This window comes from Lonchura striata, chromosome 3, assembly GCF_050655825.1.
Source record: "Lonchura striata isolate lonStrDom1 chromosome 3, ASM5065582v1, whole genome shotgun sequence".
Lineage (NCBI taxonomy): Eukaryota > Metazoa > Chordata > Aves > Passeriformes > Estrildidae > Lonchura > Lonchura striata.
The window spans coordinates 1,564,573-1,581,162 of NC_140705.1; the positions used below are offsets into that span (position 1 = coordinate 1,564,573).

Sequence of the window (16,590 nt, forward strand, 5' to 3'; positions counted from 1 at the left end):
CAGGATCTCCTCCTGGCCCCGAGGAACGGATGTGATGCCGTTGGCTATCCCATGGATATTCCATGGATGGATGACCTATTCCATGGATTTTCCATGGATGGATGATCCCACCTCATCCAGCTCTTTCCCAGTTTCCTCGTCTCCCAGCAGGTGGACGGATCTGGGATCCAACTCCCCGCTCCAGGTCTGGAACAGGAAAAATTCACGGAATGAGTTTGGATCTCCCAAACCTTCCAATGCCACCAGATTTTCAGGGAATGGCGGGAAAACAGCCCAGCCTCCCACCCTAATTTCCTCCTTTTCCCGACTCCGGGATGTCCCAATCCCAAAAAAACCACACGGGAAGCACCGCGGGGATCATGGAAACCAAAGGAAAGGCCAAGGCAGTTTTATTTACATCCGTTGTGTACAAAAAAAAGGACAGCTCGTGCCACAATCCGTCCCCAATCCCATTTTTCCCCTTCCCGGGATTCTCCCCGGGGCTCCGGGGTCAGGGTGGGCATCTCCTGGCACCGGGAAAGAGCCGCGATTCCCTCCGGACCCGGATGGGAGCTGGGAATGTCTTATCCCGACACGGCGGAGACCAAACCCTTCGTTCGCATCCGGGTTGGAATTCTGGGGTGCCGCAGCACCGGGAAATGGGAATGCAGGGAATTCCCACCCTCCCTGGAAAATCCAATCTTCCTTCTCCCCCCCATTCCTGGAGGCAAAGATCCCCCCAGGAATGGCATGGCAGTTCCCAAAAAAAAAAAAGCATCTCCTGGAATATTTTGGGGTTTTCCACCCTCCCTGGTGTCACCAGGAGGTGCCACCGCTGTCCCCAAGGGGTTCCCATGGATATTTTTCCCTGCTCTCCACAGGGCTCCATCCCACCTCCACCTTTTTCCCGAATTTTCCCTCATTCCCTTCCATCGTGGTCTCCACAGCCCCGCCCTGGCTTCTCCCGCTGCTCCATCTCCGGGAGCCGATGGTTTTCCAGCTGGAAAAGGGGGATTTCATCCAAGAATTCCCACCGGGATTGTTTTTTGGGAGGTTCTTACAAAAAGCTTCTTTGGGAATTCACGGGGCTTTCCAATGTCACCCTTGGGAAGGATCATGGGCATCCCCAGCAGCTGGAAAAAAACCTTTGGAGCAAGGGAATTTCACTCCCTGACCACCTCCAACGGTGGTGGTGGGGAAAAAAAACTTCTCCCCCTTCCCAAAACGGTGCTGGAAGGGCAAAAAAAAGCCCCGCCAGGTCTGGGAAGAGATCCCAAATCCAGGCGGGAACAAGGGAGCGAGGGACACCAAGAGATGCCGCAGCCCACGGATGGGATGGGATGGGATGGGATGGAGAAGACTCCGGAGGGATTCCCGCCCGCCCCCGCCTGCCCAGCACCAAATTAAAGTCACACGCGACGCACATTTCCCACGGTTCCCTCCCCACCCGCTCCGCATTCCCGGGATTTCTCCCGGGATTCACCTCCTCAGCCCTCGGCCGTCCCCTCCGGACCTGGCTGACGGGCGGGACCCACCCGGGTGGGGCATCCCAAATCCCGCCCGGATCCCTTCCCTCCCCACCCTCCCCGGAACGACGACGACGACGACGACTCCGATGGCTTCACCCCTTCAACTCGTCACATCCACGAACAAAGAAAGCAGAGGAACGTCCACCATTCCCACACCATTCCGACCTGGAGCTGCGGAAGCCTCCGGCACCTCCCCGGAGCTGTCAGTCCGAGCAGAGCCTCTTTACCTGGAGGCTTCTTCCTTGAGCTCCTTGTTTTTCCTCACTTCTTCCGCGTGTTTGTCCTGCGGGATCGGGAAGGAGGAAGGGAAGGAGGAGGAGGAGGAGGAGGAGGAGGAGGAGGAGGAGGAGGGGAACACGCGTTAGCCGGGTTCCAGGATTCCGGGATCCCCACGGACAGCGGCTCCGGAGGGGTTGAAGGCACGAGGTTCATCCCGAGGGACGCCACGGATGGGTCACCAGCGTCCTCTCCTCCCCTCAGGGGTCACTTTAAGGGCTGCTGGTGGCACTTGGGGACACTTTGTCCTCGCCCTCTGGCTACGAGGGAGACGTCAACCGTGCCGGGAAGCCCCATGGAGCTGGGATTGGCTGGGATTTTCCGGCATTATCTGGCGCTCTCCGCCTCTGCCCCAACGGAGGCGCTCGGAGAAGGGCACCGGGCGGGCTCCGGATGTTTTGGAGGGAGCTGGAGGTGGTGAGGGTGGGATTTTCCGTGCGGAGGTTGGGAACAGACCTGATTCGGGAGAGAGAAGAGGGCTGGAAGGGTGGGAATGGCTCCCGGCACGGAGCCGGGGAGCTGCCGGATCCGTGGGAAGGGAGCAGGGGGAGATCCGCCAGCCCGGAGGTGGGAGAAGGACGAGGGGAGAGGCGGGGATGGAATTCCCAGAGGAGATGTGGCTCATCCCTGGGTCTCTGGAAGTGTCCAAGGAAAGGTTGGATGGGGTTTGGAGCAACCTGGGATAGTCCAAGGAAAGGTTGGGAGTGGCTTGGAGCAATCTGGGACAGTCCAAGGAAAGGTTGGATGGGGTTTGGAGCAACCTGGGACAGTCCAAGGAAAGGTTGGATGGGGTTTGGAGCAACCTGGGATAGTCCAAGGAAAGGTTGGATGGGGTTTGGAGCAACCTGGGATAGTCCAAGGAAAGGTTGGATGGGGTTTGGAGCAACCTGGGATAGTCCAAGGAAAGGTTGGATGGGGTTTGGAGCAACCTGGGATAGTCCAAGGAAAGGTTGGATGGGGCTTGGAAAAATCTGGGATTGTCCAAGGAAAGGTTGGATGGGGTTTGGAGCAACCTGGGACAGTCCAAGGAAAGGTTGGATGGGGCTTGGAGAAATCTGGGATCGTCCAAGGAAAGGTTGGATGGGGCTTGGAGAAATCTGGGATCGTCCAAGGAAAGGTTGGATGGGGTTTGGAGCAACCTGGGACAGTCCAAGGAAAGGTTGGATGGGGTTTGGAGCAACCTGGGACAGTCCAAGGAAAGGTTGGATGGGGCTTGGAGCAACCTGGGACAGTCCAAGGAAAGGTTGGATGGGGTTTGGAAAAATCTGGGATAGTCCAAGGAAAGGTTGGACGGGGCTTGGAGAAATCTGAGATAGTCCAAGGAAAGGTTGGGAGTGGCTTGGAGCAACCTGGGACAGTCCAAGGAAAGGTTGGATGGGGTTTGGAGCAACCTGGGACAGTCCAAGGAAAGGTTGGATGGGGTTTGGAGCAACCTGGGACAGTCCAAGGAAAGGTTGGGAGTGGCTTGGAGCAACCTGGGATCGTCCAAGGAAAGGTTGGGAGTGGCTTGGAGCAACCTGGGACAGTCCAAGGAAAGGTTGGATGGGGTTTGGAGCAACCTGGGATAGTCCAAGGAAAGGTTGGATGGGGCTTGGAACAACCTGGGATAGTCCAAGGAAAGGTTGGGAGTGGCTTGGAGCAACCTGGGACAGTCCAAGGAAAGATTGGATAGCATTTGGAGGAATCTCAGATAGTCCAAGGAAAGGTTGGACAGGGTTTGGAGAAATCTGGGATAATCCAAGGAAAGATTGGATAGCATTTGTACGAATCTGGGATAGTCCAAGGAAAGGTTGGGCCAGTTTTGAAGAAATCTGGGATAGTCCAAGGAAAGGTTGGACAGGGCTTGGAGAAATCTGGGATAGTCCAAGGAAAGGTTGGATGGGGTTTGGAGAAATCTGGGATAGTCCAAGGAAAGGTTGGATGGGGCTTGGAAAAATCTGGGATAGTCCAAGGAAAGGTTGGGAGTGGCTTGGAGCAACCTGGGATAGTCCAAGGAGAGGTTGGATGGGGCTTGGAGAAATCTGGGATAGTGCAAGAAAAGGTTGGATGGGGTTTGGAGCAACCTGGGATAGTCCAAGGAAAGGTTGGATGGGGTTTGGAGCAATCTGGAACAGTCTAAGGAAAGGTTGGATGGGGCTTGGAGAAATCTGAGATAGTCCAAGAAAAGGTTGGATGGGGCTTGGAGAAATCTGAGATAGTCCAAGAAAAGGTTGGATGGGGCTTGGAGAAATCTGAGATAGTCCAAGAAAAGGTTGGATGGGGCTTGGAGAAATTTGGGATAGTCCAAGGAAAGGTTGGGAGTGGCTTGGAGCAACCTGGGATAGTCCAAGGAGAGGTTGGGAGTGGCTTGGAGAAATTTGGGATAGTAAAAGGTGCCGGGGGTGGAACTGGATGATCCTAAAGGTCCCTTCCAACCCAACCATCCCGGGATTCTACGATTCCTGGGATTCTGTGTCCCATCTTGGTGGGCTTTGCTTGTCCAGGGACAAGACCCCGATCCCAACTCTCCGACCTCTCCCGAGCCTACGGATCCGCCCAGGTAGGACCCCCCAATCCCAGTGGGACGCTGCCCTTGGATGGGAAGGGAAGCGGGACCCCCTGCTCGGCGGTGCCACCCCGAGAGCCAGCAGCATCCCGAGCATCCCAACTCATCCCGATCCCTTTTCCAGGCGCCCACCTTCTCCTGGAGGCGCTCCAGCATGGCGGCCAGGTGCGCCTCGCGGTTCTCCTTGTTGGATTCCATCTTCTGCGCCAGCTTCTCCTTGGCCATCTTGATGAAGTTGTTGTTCTCCTCGATGGCCTTCTGGATCACTTCCCGCTCGTGCTCCCGCTTTTCCGCCAGGTGCTTCAGCAGCTCCGCCTCCTGGTACTGGGGACACCACGGGCGACATTCCCGGGATGAAGCCACCTCTTCCCAACCCGAAAACGGGGAGCGGAAGGGGGAATTCACCTCTGGGTGCCACCACCCACCTTTCTCCTCTCCTCCGCCGCTTCCAGCTTCTTCTGGATCTCCTCCAGGGAAGGGTCGCGGCGCCGGGGCAGGGAGGCGTTGAATTCCGGAATTCCGTCGAAGGATGGAGGCTTCAGGATGACCTCGAAGGATTGGCCCGAGGTCCTCTTGTTGAGCTCGATCACTTCCATGTCGGAGATCACGCACCAGGTCAGGTCCACCGTGTCTGGGTGGGGGAAAAGGGCGCGGAATGAGCGCCGGGAATTCCCATCCCGGGATTTCCGCACCCGTGGCGGGATTTTCCGCCTTTCCTGGTATCCGTGAGCTTCAACCAGATTCAACCCAAATGCATCCCTGGGGTGCAGGGATGTGGGGCGTGGGGTAGGAGTTTTGGGATTTTCCATGGATGGCGCTGAGCTGGGAATATTTGGGAATGCTGAGGGCTTGGGAATGTCCCTGTCTCTCCATCCCTCCCAGCTTTGGGAATTGGGAATGGGACCGTGATCCCTTTTCCAGAGTAGATCCCTCTGGATAACCTGGAGGAGCCCCCCAAGGCTCTTCCGTGGCCTCTGGACACGGATTGGGATGAATCAGCTGGAGATGAAAAATATGGATCTCACTTTCTGGGATGAAGGAATGGAGCCTCCCTGGATCCCATCCCATCCATGCGGTCGGGTTGGGAATATTTGGGAATGCCGAGGGCTTGGGAATGTCCAAACCACCCCAATGTGGATTGGGATGAATCAGCTGCAGCTGAAAATTACGGATATGGGATGAAGGGATAAAGTCCTGGAGCCTCCCTGGATCCCAACACATCCATGGGGTCGGGTTGGGAATATTTGGGAATGCCGAGGGCTTGGGAATGTCCCTGTCTCTCCATCCCTCCCAGCTTTGGGAATTGGGAATGGGACCGTGATCCCTTTTCCAGTGTAGATCCCCCTTGTGCCGGGAATCCATTCCCATGGCCTCCGGACACGGATCAGGCTGAAAAATCCGGATCCCACACTCCGGGATGAGGGAATGAAGAACTCCCGGAGCTCCTCTGGATCCCAACCCATCCATGGGGCCGAGCTGGGAATATCTGGGAGATCGGAGAGAGCTGGGTCTGCCCAAACCCCTCCAGATCCCAACCCAACCTCCTGCTGAATTCCCAGAAAATCCCGGAGCCGCCGCGCTCTGTTCGAGGGTGACCCCGCTCATGGCGAGGAGGGGTTGGAGCCCCCCCGGAGATCCCGGAATTCCCGGGAATTAGGGATCGGGAAGGGGGTCCCACCTTCGTAGGCGTAGTTGGGTTTGTTGAGGGGATCCGACAGGAAGCAGGAGCAGAAGAGGGAGACGAGGGGCAGCTCCTTCATCTTCTCCTTGTAGGCTGGGAAGAGACGTCGGCATCGGGATCAGAGCGGATCCGAGGGCCAGGAAAGTTTGGGATTGGGAAAAAAGGAATGGAGAGATTTCCAAGGGCCGGGAAAGTTTGGGATTGGGATCAGTGCGATGAGAGGGGTCCATGTGCCAGGAAAATTTTGGGATTGGGGAAAAAGGGATGGAGGGATTTCCAAAGGTCAAAAAAAGTTTTGGATTGGGCTTCTTGTGCCAGGAAAAGTTTGGGATTGGGGTGAGAGGGATGAGGGGGCTCCTCGTGCCAGGAAAAGTTTGGGATTGGGGAAACAGGGATGAGGGGACTCCTTGTGCCAGGAAAAGTTTGGGATTGGGGGAAAAAGGGATGGAGGGATTTCCAAGGGTCGAAAAAAGTTTTGGATTGGGATCAGTGGGATGATGGGGCTCCATGTGCCAGGAAAAGTTTGGGATTGGGGAAAAAGGGATGAGGGAGGCTCTTTGTGCCAGGAAAAGTTTGGGATTGGGGAAACAGGGATGAGGGAGGCTCCTTGTGCCAGGAAAAGTTTGGGATTGGGGAAACAGGGATGAGGGGACTCCATGTGGTGGGAAAAATTTGGGATTGGGGTCAGAGGGATGAGGGGGCTCCTTGTGCCAGGAAAAGTTTGGGATTGGGGAAAAAGGGATGAAGTGATTTCCAAGGGTCGGAAAAAGTTTGGGATTGGGGTGAGAGGGATGAGGGGGCTCCATGTGCCAGGAAAAGTTTGGGATTGGGGAAAAAGGAATGGAGAGATTTCCAAGGGCTGGGAAAGTTTGGGATTGGGATCAGTGCGATGAGAGGGGTCCATGTGACGGAAAAGTTTGGGATTGGGGAAAGAGGGATGAGGGGAATCCATGTGCCAGGAAAAGTTTGGGATTGGGGAAAAAGGGATGAAGGGATTTCCAAGGGTCGGAAAAAGTTTGGGATTGGGATCAGTGCGATGAGAGGGCTCCATGTGCCAGGAAAAGTTTGGGATTGGGGAAAAAGGGATGAGGGGAATCCATGTGGTGGGAAAAGTTTGGGATTGGGGAAACAGGGATGAGGGGGCTCCATGTGCCAGGAAAAGTTTGGGATTGGGAAAAAAGGGATGAGGGGGCTCCGTCTGCCAGGAAAAGTTTGGGATTGGGAAAAAAGGAATGGAGAGATTTCCAAGGGCCGGGAAAGTTTGGGATTGGGATCAGTGCGATGAGAGGGGTCCATGTGACAGAAAAGTTTGGGATTGGGGAAAGAGGGATGGAGGGATTTCCAAGGGTCAGGAAAAGTTGGGGATTGGGGAAAAAGGGATGGGGGAATTCCCAATTCCAGGAAAGGGATGGGATTGGGATCAGAGGGATGTGAGAGTTCCGAATTCCAGGAAAGAAGTGGGGTGGGGATCAAACGGATGGGGGAATTCTCAATTCCAGGGAAGGGATGGGATTGGGATCATAGGGATAAGGGAATTCCAAATTCCAGGAAAGCGATGGGATCAGGATCAGAGGGATAAGGGAATTCCAAATTCCAGGAAAGCGATGGGATCAGGATCAGAGGGATGGGGGGGATTCCAAATTCCAGGAAAGCGATGGGATCAGGTCAAAGTGATGTGGTAATTCCAAATTCCAGGAAAGCGATGGGATCGGGATCAGAGGGATAAGGGAATTCCAAATTCCAGGAAAGCGATGGGATCAGGATCAGAGGGATGGGGGGGATTCCAAATTCCAGGCAAGCGATGGGATCAGGATCAAAGTGATGTGGTAATTCCACATTCCAGGAAAGGGATGGGATCGGGATGGTGGCCAGCCCCAGATGTTCCCAGCAGGATGAGCCGAGGATCCAGAGGTGCAAATGGGAAATTTGGGATCATCCCGGGCTGTCGATCCCGGTTTGACACCATCGGGATGCCGGGAGCATTCCGGGGCCGGGATGAGCCCGGGAAACCCCGGGATGGGTTTGGGGTGCCGGGGGTTTGGGGTGGCGTACCGGCCAGAGTCATGGCGAGGAAATCCTTGGAATTCCGCAGGAAGAGCGATCCTGGGGCCTGCGGAGGGAAGGAAGGGATGGGGTCAGTGCTGGGGGCTTGGGAATGGGAGGATGGGAATGCACTGGGATGATGGGATGATGGGATAATGGGATGGGATTGGGACAAGATGGGATGGGACGAGATGAGATGGGATGAGGATAGGATGTGGATGGGATTGGGATTGGGATTGGGATTGGGACTTGGGACTTGGGACTTGGGACTTGGGATTTGGGACTTGGGATTTGGGATTTGGGATTGGGATTGGGAATGGGAATGGGAATGGGAATGGTAATGGGAATGGGAATGGGATTGGGAATGGGATTGGGAATGGGATTGGGAATGGGATGGGATGGGATGGGATGGGATGGGATGGGATGGGATTGGGACTTGGGACTTGGGACTTGGGACTTGGGACTTGGGATTGGGATTGGGATTTGGGATTGGAATTGGGATTGGGAATGGGAATGGGATTGGGAATGGGATGGGATGGGATGGGATGGGATGGGATGGGATGGGATGGGATGGGACAGGAACACCCTGGAGGAATGGGATGGGAATGCACTGGGATAACGGATGGGATGATTTGGGATGGGATGGGATAATGGGATGGGATAAAGGGATGGGAACACCCTGGAGTGATGGGATGGGATGGGATGGGATGGGATGGGATGGGATGGGATGGGATGGGATGGGATGGGATGGGATGGGATAGGCAGGGCACACGCATCCAGGATGCCGGACACATGCCATGGGATGTTCCTGGCACACGCAGCCCTTCCCAGTTCCACATTCCCAACCCACACGTGTGAGGACACGCGCTGGGAGCCACACACGGACACGCCTGGACACACCTGGACACACCTGGACACACCTGGACACACCTGGACACACCTGGACCCCTCCCAAATTCCCCCTCCAATTCCCCCCACTCATATCCCGACATTCCCAGTCCTCGGCTCCCCCCTCCCCGATGCTCCAGGATCCTCTCCTGCATCCCACTGAGATCATTCCCAGGGCCTCCATGGATGTGGGAGCATCCCCAGGACCCTCACCCACCCCCGGGCTTGGAACGGGAATTGGGAATTCTAAACATTGGGATAATCCAGGCTGTTCCTCATTCCCAGGGTTTTTGGGTGTGGAAATGTGGAAAAGCCCTTCCCAGCTGCACCAAAGCATGGAAGAGGGGATTATTCCTGGATTTGGGGATTATTCCTGGATTTTGATCCCCAAATCCATTCCTTTCAAACAGGGATCCTTAAATCCCCGCAGCTCCCGAGGGAATGAGCATTCCCGGGCTGCGCCACGCCCTGCCCATCCCGAGAAATTCCAGCCCTCGTCCCCCAATCCAGCTGGGATCTGCCCTGGGAATCCCAAAAATAACCCGGCCTCAGCTTCCAGGGAGAAAATGTGGGAATATCCAGCTGGGATCACCATCCGCTTTTCCAGACGGGGCTGGTGGGGGGTCGGGCGGGGATGCTCCGATGGATTCCCGGATTCCGGTTATCCACGGATAACCCGGCTGGAAGCGATTCCCTGGCTCCTGCCTCCCTGCTGCCGGCATTCCCACCCCGAATCCTGCTTTTCCCGGGGATCCGCCGGCATTCCGTGCCCGTTCCGCAGGCCGCACGTGGCGTTCCCACGGGATGCAACGTGGGGATCGCCCACCCGAGGCGGAGCGGGCGGAAAACGGGATCGGTCCCTATGGATACGGCTGGATGGGAGGGCAGTGCTCCAGCCCCGCTCCCGCCTGGATGAAGATGATTTTCCAGGGGTTTGGACGAGGGAATTCCCTCCCTGCCCCATTCCCAACGGGAGCGCGCTGTCGGGGACCTGCCGCTGTCGCCCCAAAATCCCAGCGTGGATGGGATGATCCCAATCCCAACCAGGTGATCCCGATCCCGACCAGGTGATCCCGATCCCGACCAGGTGATTCCATTCCCGACAAGGTGATCCCAATCCCGACAAGGTGATCTCATTCCTGTCCAGGTGATCTCATTCCTGACCAGGTGATCCCAATCCCGACCAGGTGATCCCAATCCTGACCAGGTGATCCCATTCCTGACCAGGTGATCCCAATCCTGACCAGGTGATCCCAATCCCGACCAGGTGATCCCAATCCCGACCAGGTGATTCCATTCCTGACCAGGTGATCCCGATCCCGACCAGGTGATCCCAATCCCGACCAGGTGATCCTGATCCCGACCAGGTGATCCCATTCCTGACCAGGTGATCCCATTCCTGACCAGGTGATCCCGATCCCGACCAGGTGATCCCGATGCTAACCAGGTGATCCCAATCCTGACCAGGTGATCCCAATCCTGACCAGGTGATCTCATTCCTGACCAGGTGATCCCAATCCCGACCAGGTGATCCCGATGCTAACCAGGTGATCCCAATCCTGACCAGGTGATCCCATTCCTAACCAGGTGATCCCATTCCCAACCAGTCGATCCTGTTCCGAGCCAGGTGATCCCAATCCCAACCAGGCGATCCCATTCCCGACCAGGCGATCCCATTCCCAGCCACACAATCCCATTCCTGACCACGCCATCCTATTCCTGACTGCGCAATCCCATTCCCAGCCGTGCAACCCCATTCCCAACCACACAATCCCATTCCCAACCACACAATCCCATTCCAAGCCATGCCATCCTATTCCTGGAGGCACAACCCCATTCCCAACCACACAATCCCATTCCCAGCCGCACGATCCCATTCCCAACCATGCGATCCCATTCCTGACCACACAATCCCATTCCAAGCCATGCCATCCTATTCCTGGAGGCACAATCCCATTCCCGACCATGCGATTCCATTCCCAGATGCACAATCCCATTCCTGGCCACATAATCCCATTCCCAATCCCACAGTCCCATTCCTGACCAGGCAATCCCATTCCCAACCATGTCATCCTATTCCTGGCTGCACAATCCCATTCCCAACCACATGATCCCATTCCTGACCGCTTGATCCCATTCCCGGCCACACGATCCCATTCCCGACCACGCAATCCCATTCCCAATCACACAATCCCATTCCTGCCTATGAGATCCCATTCCCAGCTGCACAATCCCATTCCCAACCACACAATCCCATTCCCAGCCACACGATCCCATTCCCGACCATGCAATCCCATTCCCAATCACACAATCCCATTCCTGCCTATGAGATCCCATTCCCAGCTGCACAATCCCATTCCCGACCACGCAATTCCATTTCCAGCCACACGATCCCATTCCCGACCACACGATCCCATTCCTGACAATTCGATCCCATTCCCAACCATGCAATCCCACTCCCAACCACGCCATCCCATTCCCAGCCTCACAATCCCATTCCCCGCCAGCCGCACGTGGCAGGGAGAGGGATCCCACGGGATCCACCTCCCCCTTTTCCCACCCTGAATTCCAAGGGAAGGACCCTCCCACCTTTTCCCCTGGAAAAATCATCCAGCTATGGATGGAGGAATGGGAAGAGACTTCCTGGAAGCTTGGGAAGCTCCGGAGGGAGAAAATGGGAAGGCAGCGCCTTCTCCTTCCCTCCCTCCCCGTCCCTTTTCCCATTTCCCTGGAATAAAAATTCCAGCGGCTGCAGGAATTCTGGTCCTGCCCTCGTGGTGGTGGGAGGGAAGGGGGGGGCTCCGCTCCCACATTTTGGGGGCTCTGGGTGGGGCCGCGCAGCCCCCGAGTGGGGGAAAAAATCCCGGGAATGCTGAAGAGGATCCTCCCAGGATAACCCCAGGGCGAGGGTCTCCCAAAAATTCGGGGCGGGGATCCCAGGAATGCGGAGGGAGCGGGGTCCGCCCTGGGAATTTAGGACTCCAGGGATGCTGGGGGAGGCAAAATCCCGGGATTTTGGGGAGGGGTTCGGGTCCCCCGGGGATTCTGAGGGTGCAAAATCCCGGGATTTTGGGGGTTTTGGGATTCTCCCGGGAATGCTGGGGCTGCAGAATCCCAGGATTTTGGAGGGTTCGGGTCCCCCGAGGATTTTGAGGGTGCAAAATCCAAGGATTTTGGGGGGTTCCGGTGCCCCAAGGATGCTGGGGGTGCGAAATCCTGGGATTTCGGGGGGTTCGGGTCCCCCGAGGATTCTGAGTGTGCAGAATCCCGGGATTTTGGGGGGTTCTGGTGCTCCAAGGATGCTGGGGGTGCAAAATCCCGGGATTTTGGGGGGTTCCGGTGCCCCAAGGATGCTGGGGGTGCAAAATCCCGGGATTTTGGGGGGTTCGTGTCCCCCGAGGATTTTGAAGATGCAAAATCCCGGGATTTTTTGGGGTTCCGGTGCCCCAAGGATGCTGGGGGTGCAAAATCCCGGGATTTTGGGGGGTTCGGGTTCCCCGAGGATTTTGAAGGTGCAAAATCCCGGGATTTCGGGGGGTTCGGGTTCCCCGAGGATTTTGAGGTTGCAAAATCCCGGGATTTTGGGGGGTTCGGGTCCCCCGGAGATGCTGGGGGGGGGGGGGGGGTGAAATCCCTGGATTTTCGGGGGGTTCCGGTCCCTCAGGGATGCTGAGGGTGCAGAATCCAGGGATTTTGGAGGTTTCGGGGTCCCCCGGGAATGCTGGGGCTGCAAAATCCCGGGATTTTGTGGAGGGCTGGGGCTCCCCTAGGATTTTGAAGGTGCAAAATCCCGGGATTTGGGGGGGGTCCCTCAGGAATGCTGGAATGGGCCCCCCCGCACCCCCGGAATGGGGTTCCCCCAGGATTTTTGGGAAAGCGGGGATCCCTTAAAGGATTTCTGCGGATCTCCGGGAAATCCTGGGAATTCTGGGAATGCTAGGGGTGCAGAGTCCCTCGGGAATTCTGAGGGGTGCGGAGCCCCCCTGAGGATGCTGATCCAAGAGCCCCCTCCCCCCAAACCCAAATTGGGGGCGGCAGCCGAGGATGAGGATGAGGATGAGGATGAGGATGAGGATGAGGATGAAGATGAGGATGAAGATGAGGATGAGGATGAGGATGAGGATGAAGATGAGGATGAGGATGAAGATGAGGATGAGGATGAGGATGAGGATGAGGATGAGGATGAAGATGAAGATAGGGCGGGGAAATCTCCAAAAGGAACGGGATAAGGAATTCCAGACGGCTGGAAAACGCCCCGGGAAGAGCGGGACCAACACCCCAAAAAAGCGATGGCGACACCAGGGTGGGGGACAAAATGAGGACCCCCAAAGCAAAAAAAAAAACACCCAACCCTTTCCCAAAAATCTTAAACCCTCCCCCAAAAATAGAAAAAAAAAAACAAAAACCAAAACCCAAACTGACGTACATCAACCATTCCAAATCGACCCAAAATCCCCCAAAACGCCCCCAAAATTCCAGGGGGGCTGCGGGACTCACCCCACGGCGGTGGTCGCGCTGCTCCCGGCGCTCTCCCGGCTCCTTTAACGCGGCTTTGGAATATCCCGGGTGGGGGTCCCCAGAGCCCCCCATGACATCATCGCCCGGCGCTCTGATTGGTGGAGAGCCCGTGCGAATGAGGGCCCCGCCCGGTGACGTCACAGCCCGCAGCTATTTTGGGGTTGGAGCAGGGAAAAAAGGGAAAAAAAAAAAAAAAGGGGAAAAAAAAAAAAGGATGGGTGGGAAAATGGAGGGATTAAAAAAGGGGGTTTGGGGTGAAAAATGGGGGTTTTGGGGGTGGGGTGGGAGGGGGGTGAGGAGCAGGGTGGGGTGGGGGGACAAAGTGACAAAGGGACACGGAGGGGGTCGGGGCGTCGCCATGGGGGGGGAAAGTGTCCCTGGTGCCTTCTTGTCGCATCGCGGGAATTCGGGGTGTCCCCCGGATTTGGGGAGCAGTGGGGTGACAGATCAGGGTGGGGGACAGTGGGGTGACATCGAAAATGGGGTGACATCGATGTGGGGTGACATCGACATGGGGAACAATCGGGTGACATCGATTTGGGGGACAGTGGGGTGACATCAATATAGGGGAACAATGGGGTGACATCGAAAATGGGGTGACATTGATGTGGGGGAGAGTGGGGTGACATCGATGTGGGGGACAGGGGGGTGACATCAATATGGGGGGGACAATGGGGTGACATCGAAAATGGGGTGACATCGATGTGGGGGAGAGTGGGGTGACATCGATGTGGGGGACAGTGGGGTGACATCGATGTGGGGGACAATGGGGTGACATCGATTTGGGGGACAGTGGGGTGACATCGATGTGGGGGACAATGGGGTGACATCAATATGGGGGGGACAATGGGGTGACATTTCCAGGGTGGGGGACAGTGGGGTGACATCGATGTGGGGTGACATCGATGTGGGGGACAGGGGGTGACATTGACATGGGGGACAATGGGGTGACATCGATATGGGGGACAGTGGGGTGACATCGATGTGGGGTGACATCGATGTGGGGGGACAATGGAGTGACATCTCCAGGATTTGGGGACAACGAGCTGTCCTGTCCATCCTGAGGGACATTGGGGCGTCCCCTCCACCCCGGGGGACAGTGGGGTGACATCTCTGAGATAATGGGGTGACATCTCCAGAATCTGGGAACAACGGGATGTCCCCTCATTCTGGGGGTCACTGGGGTGTCATCTCCAAGATAATGGGGTGCCATCTCCAAGATTTGGGGACAAAGGGGTGACATCTCCAGGATTTGGGAACAACGGGATGTCCCCTCATTCTGGGGGTCACTGGGGTGTCATCTCCAAGATAATGGGGTGCCATCTCCAAGATTTGGGGACAAAGGGGTGACATCTCCAGGATCTGGGAACAACGGGATGTCCCCTCATTCTGGGGGACATTGGGGTGTCCCCCTCCACCCTCCCATCCCCAGGAATGTCCCAATCCCATCCTGACCCTCTCCCAGCCCCAAATTCCCGCTCGGATTCGTCCTCCTCCATCCCCAATCCGGGCCATGGGAACACGGAGAGGCCGAGCCCCAGATCCCAAAATTATTTTGGGGCGAGCGGAGGCTCTGGGGAATCCGGGCGGAACAAGGGCACCTCCGGAGCCCCGCGCCCTTCCCAAATTCCGGCTCTCCTTCCCCAAATCCGCCTCATCCCGGCCTATTATCCGCCGGTCACGTGCCCGGCACCTCTGGGAATCATCCCGGTATTTTTAGGTTCTGGATTTCTCCGTTACGCACCGGGAGGGTTTTGGGAACGCGGATGGTTCTGGAAAAGGGATTTGGGGCGGGTTTTGGGGGGCAGGACATCGGGAAGGACGGGATGGCCCCGCTGGAATTGGGTGTTCCGGCTCTGGAATGTTCGATTCCAGGTTGGATGGGGATTGGAGGAATCTGGGATAGGGGAAGGCGTCCTTGGGGTGGGATTTAAGGACCATTCCCACCCAAACCGCTCCGTGATCCGATGAGTCCACGGCAGGGACGCCTGGAGCTCATCCCGCTGAAATTCCCAAAGGATCCTCCCGAGATCCTTTTTCCCAGGTGGAATTTGGGATTCCCACGGGAATTGGGCCGGAGCGAATTCCAGAAGGACAAAAGCTGGGAAAGGGTCAAATCCCAGTGGCCAAGCTGGGGACAAAGAGCCCTTCAGTGGCTCCGGGAACATCCCGGCCGTGCCTGGCACCGGAGGCTCCTTTGAGATTCCCGGGATTCAGGCACTTCCCGGGATCCCAGCTCCGGGCACCACCCCCTCCCTGGTGGCCCTGGTGGGCATGGATCGGCTGGAGCTGGGAATGACACTGGGAGCACTGGGAGCACTGGGAGGGTCACACCAGGAGGTGGCTCCCAGATTTCAGGAGTGGCTTTTTTGGGAATTGATTTTGGGATCAAATTCTGGAGCTGGGAATGACACTGGGAGCACTGGGAGAACTGGGAAGGTCACACCAGGAGGTGGCTCCCAGATTTCAGGAGTGGCTTTTTTGGGAATTGATTTTGGGATCAAATCCAGGAGCTGGGAATGACACTGGGAGCACTGGGAGGGTCACACCAGGAGGTGGCTCCTGGATTTCAGGAGTGGCTTTTTTGGGAATTGATTTTGGGATCAAATCCAGGAGCTGGGAATGACACTGGGAGCACTGGGAGCACTGGGAGGGTCACACCAGGAGGTGGCTCCCAGATTTCGGGAGTGGCTTTTTTGGGAATTGATTTTGGGATCAAATCCTGGAGCTGGGAATGACACTGGGAGCACTGGGAGAACTGGGAGGGTCACACCAGGAGGTGGCTCCCGGATTTCGGGAGTGGCTTTTTTGGGAATTGATTTTGGGATCAAATCCAGGAGCTGGGAATGACACTGGGAGCACTGGGAGCACTGGGAGGGTCACACCAGGAGGTGGCTCCCAGATTTCAGGAGTGGCTTTTTTGGGAATTGATTTTGGGATCAAATCCAGGAGCTGGGAATGACACTGGGAGCACTGGGAGGGTCACACCAGGAGGTGGCTCCCAGATTTCAGGAGTGGCTTTTTTGGGAATTGATTTTGGGATCAAATTCTGGAGCTGGGAATGACACTGGGAGCACTGGGAGAACTGGGAGGGTCACACCAGGAGGTGGCTCCCAGATTTCGGGAGTGGC

General features: G+C 56.6%; 1 protein-coding gene across 3 annotated transcripts; it reads right to left on the reverse strand.

The window, feature by feature from the left end:
• Nucleotides 1–357: 357 nt before the first annotated feature.
• On the reverse strand, nt 358–13,474 carry STMN4 (stathmin 4). 3 transcript variants are annotated; one of them, XM_021543164.4, is made up of 6 exons: nt 13,439–13,474; nt 8,063–8,120; nt 6,008–6,103; nt 4,755–4,960; nt 4,462–4,653; nt 358–1,791 (listed from the first exon to the last, which is right to left on the reverse strand). In XM_021543164.4, the coding sequence occupies exons 2-6, from the start codon at nt 8,073–8,075 to the stop codon at nt 1,732–1,734; spliced, it is 567 nt and encodes a 188-aa protein (XP_021398839.2). In that variant the 5' UTR covers nt 8,076–8,120; nt 13,439–13,474; the 3' UTR covers nt 358–1,731. The 3 variants fall into 3 exon arrangements, with proteins under 3 accessions (XP_021398839.2, XP_085430393.1, XP_085430394.1); XM_085574267.1 differs by having other exon boundaries at nt 358–2,240; XM_085574268.1 differs by having other exon boundaries at nt 358–2,240; nt 13,368–13,474.
• Nucleotides 13,475–16,590: the final 3,116 nt, after the last annotated feature.

Bases quoted from the DNA above. Each gene is read 5' to 3' on its own strand.
- STMN4 (XM_085574268.1), bottom strand. The intron at 4,654-4,754 runs GTGGGTGGTGGC...TGGTGTCCCCAG, and splicing joins CGGCGGAGGAGAGGAGAAAG to TACCAGGAGGCGGAGCTGCT. The intron at 2,241-4,461 runs GTGGGCGCCTGG...CTCCCGAATCAG, and splicing joins TGGAGCGCCTCCAGGAGAAG to GTCTGTTCCCAACCTCCGCA.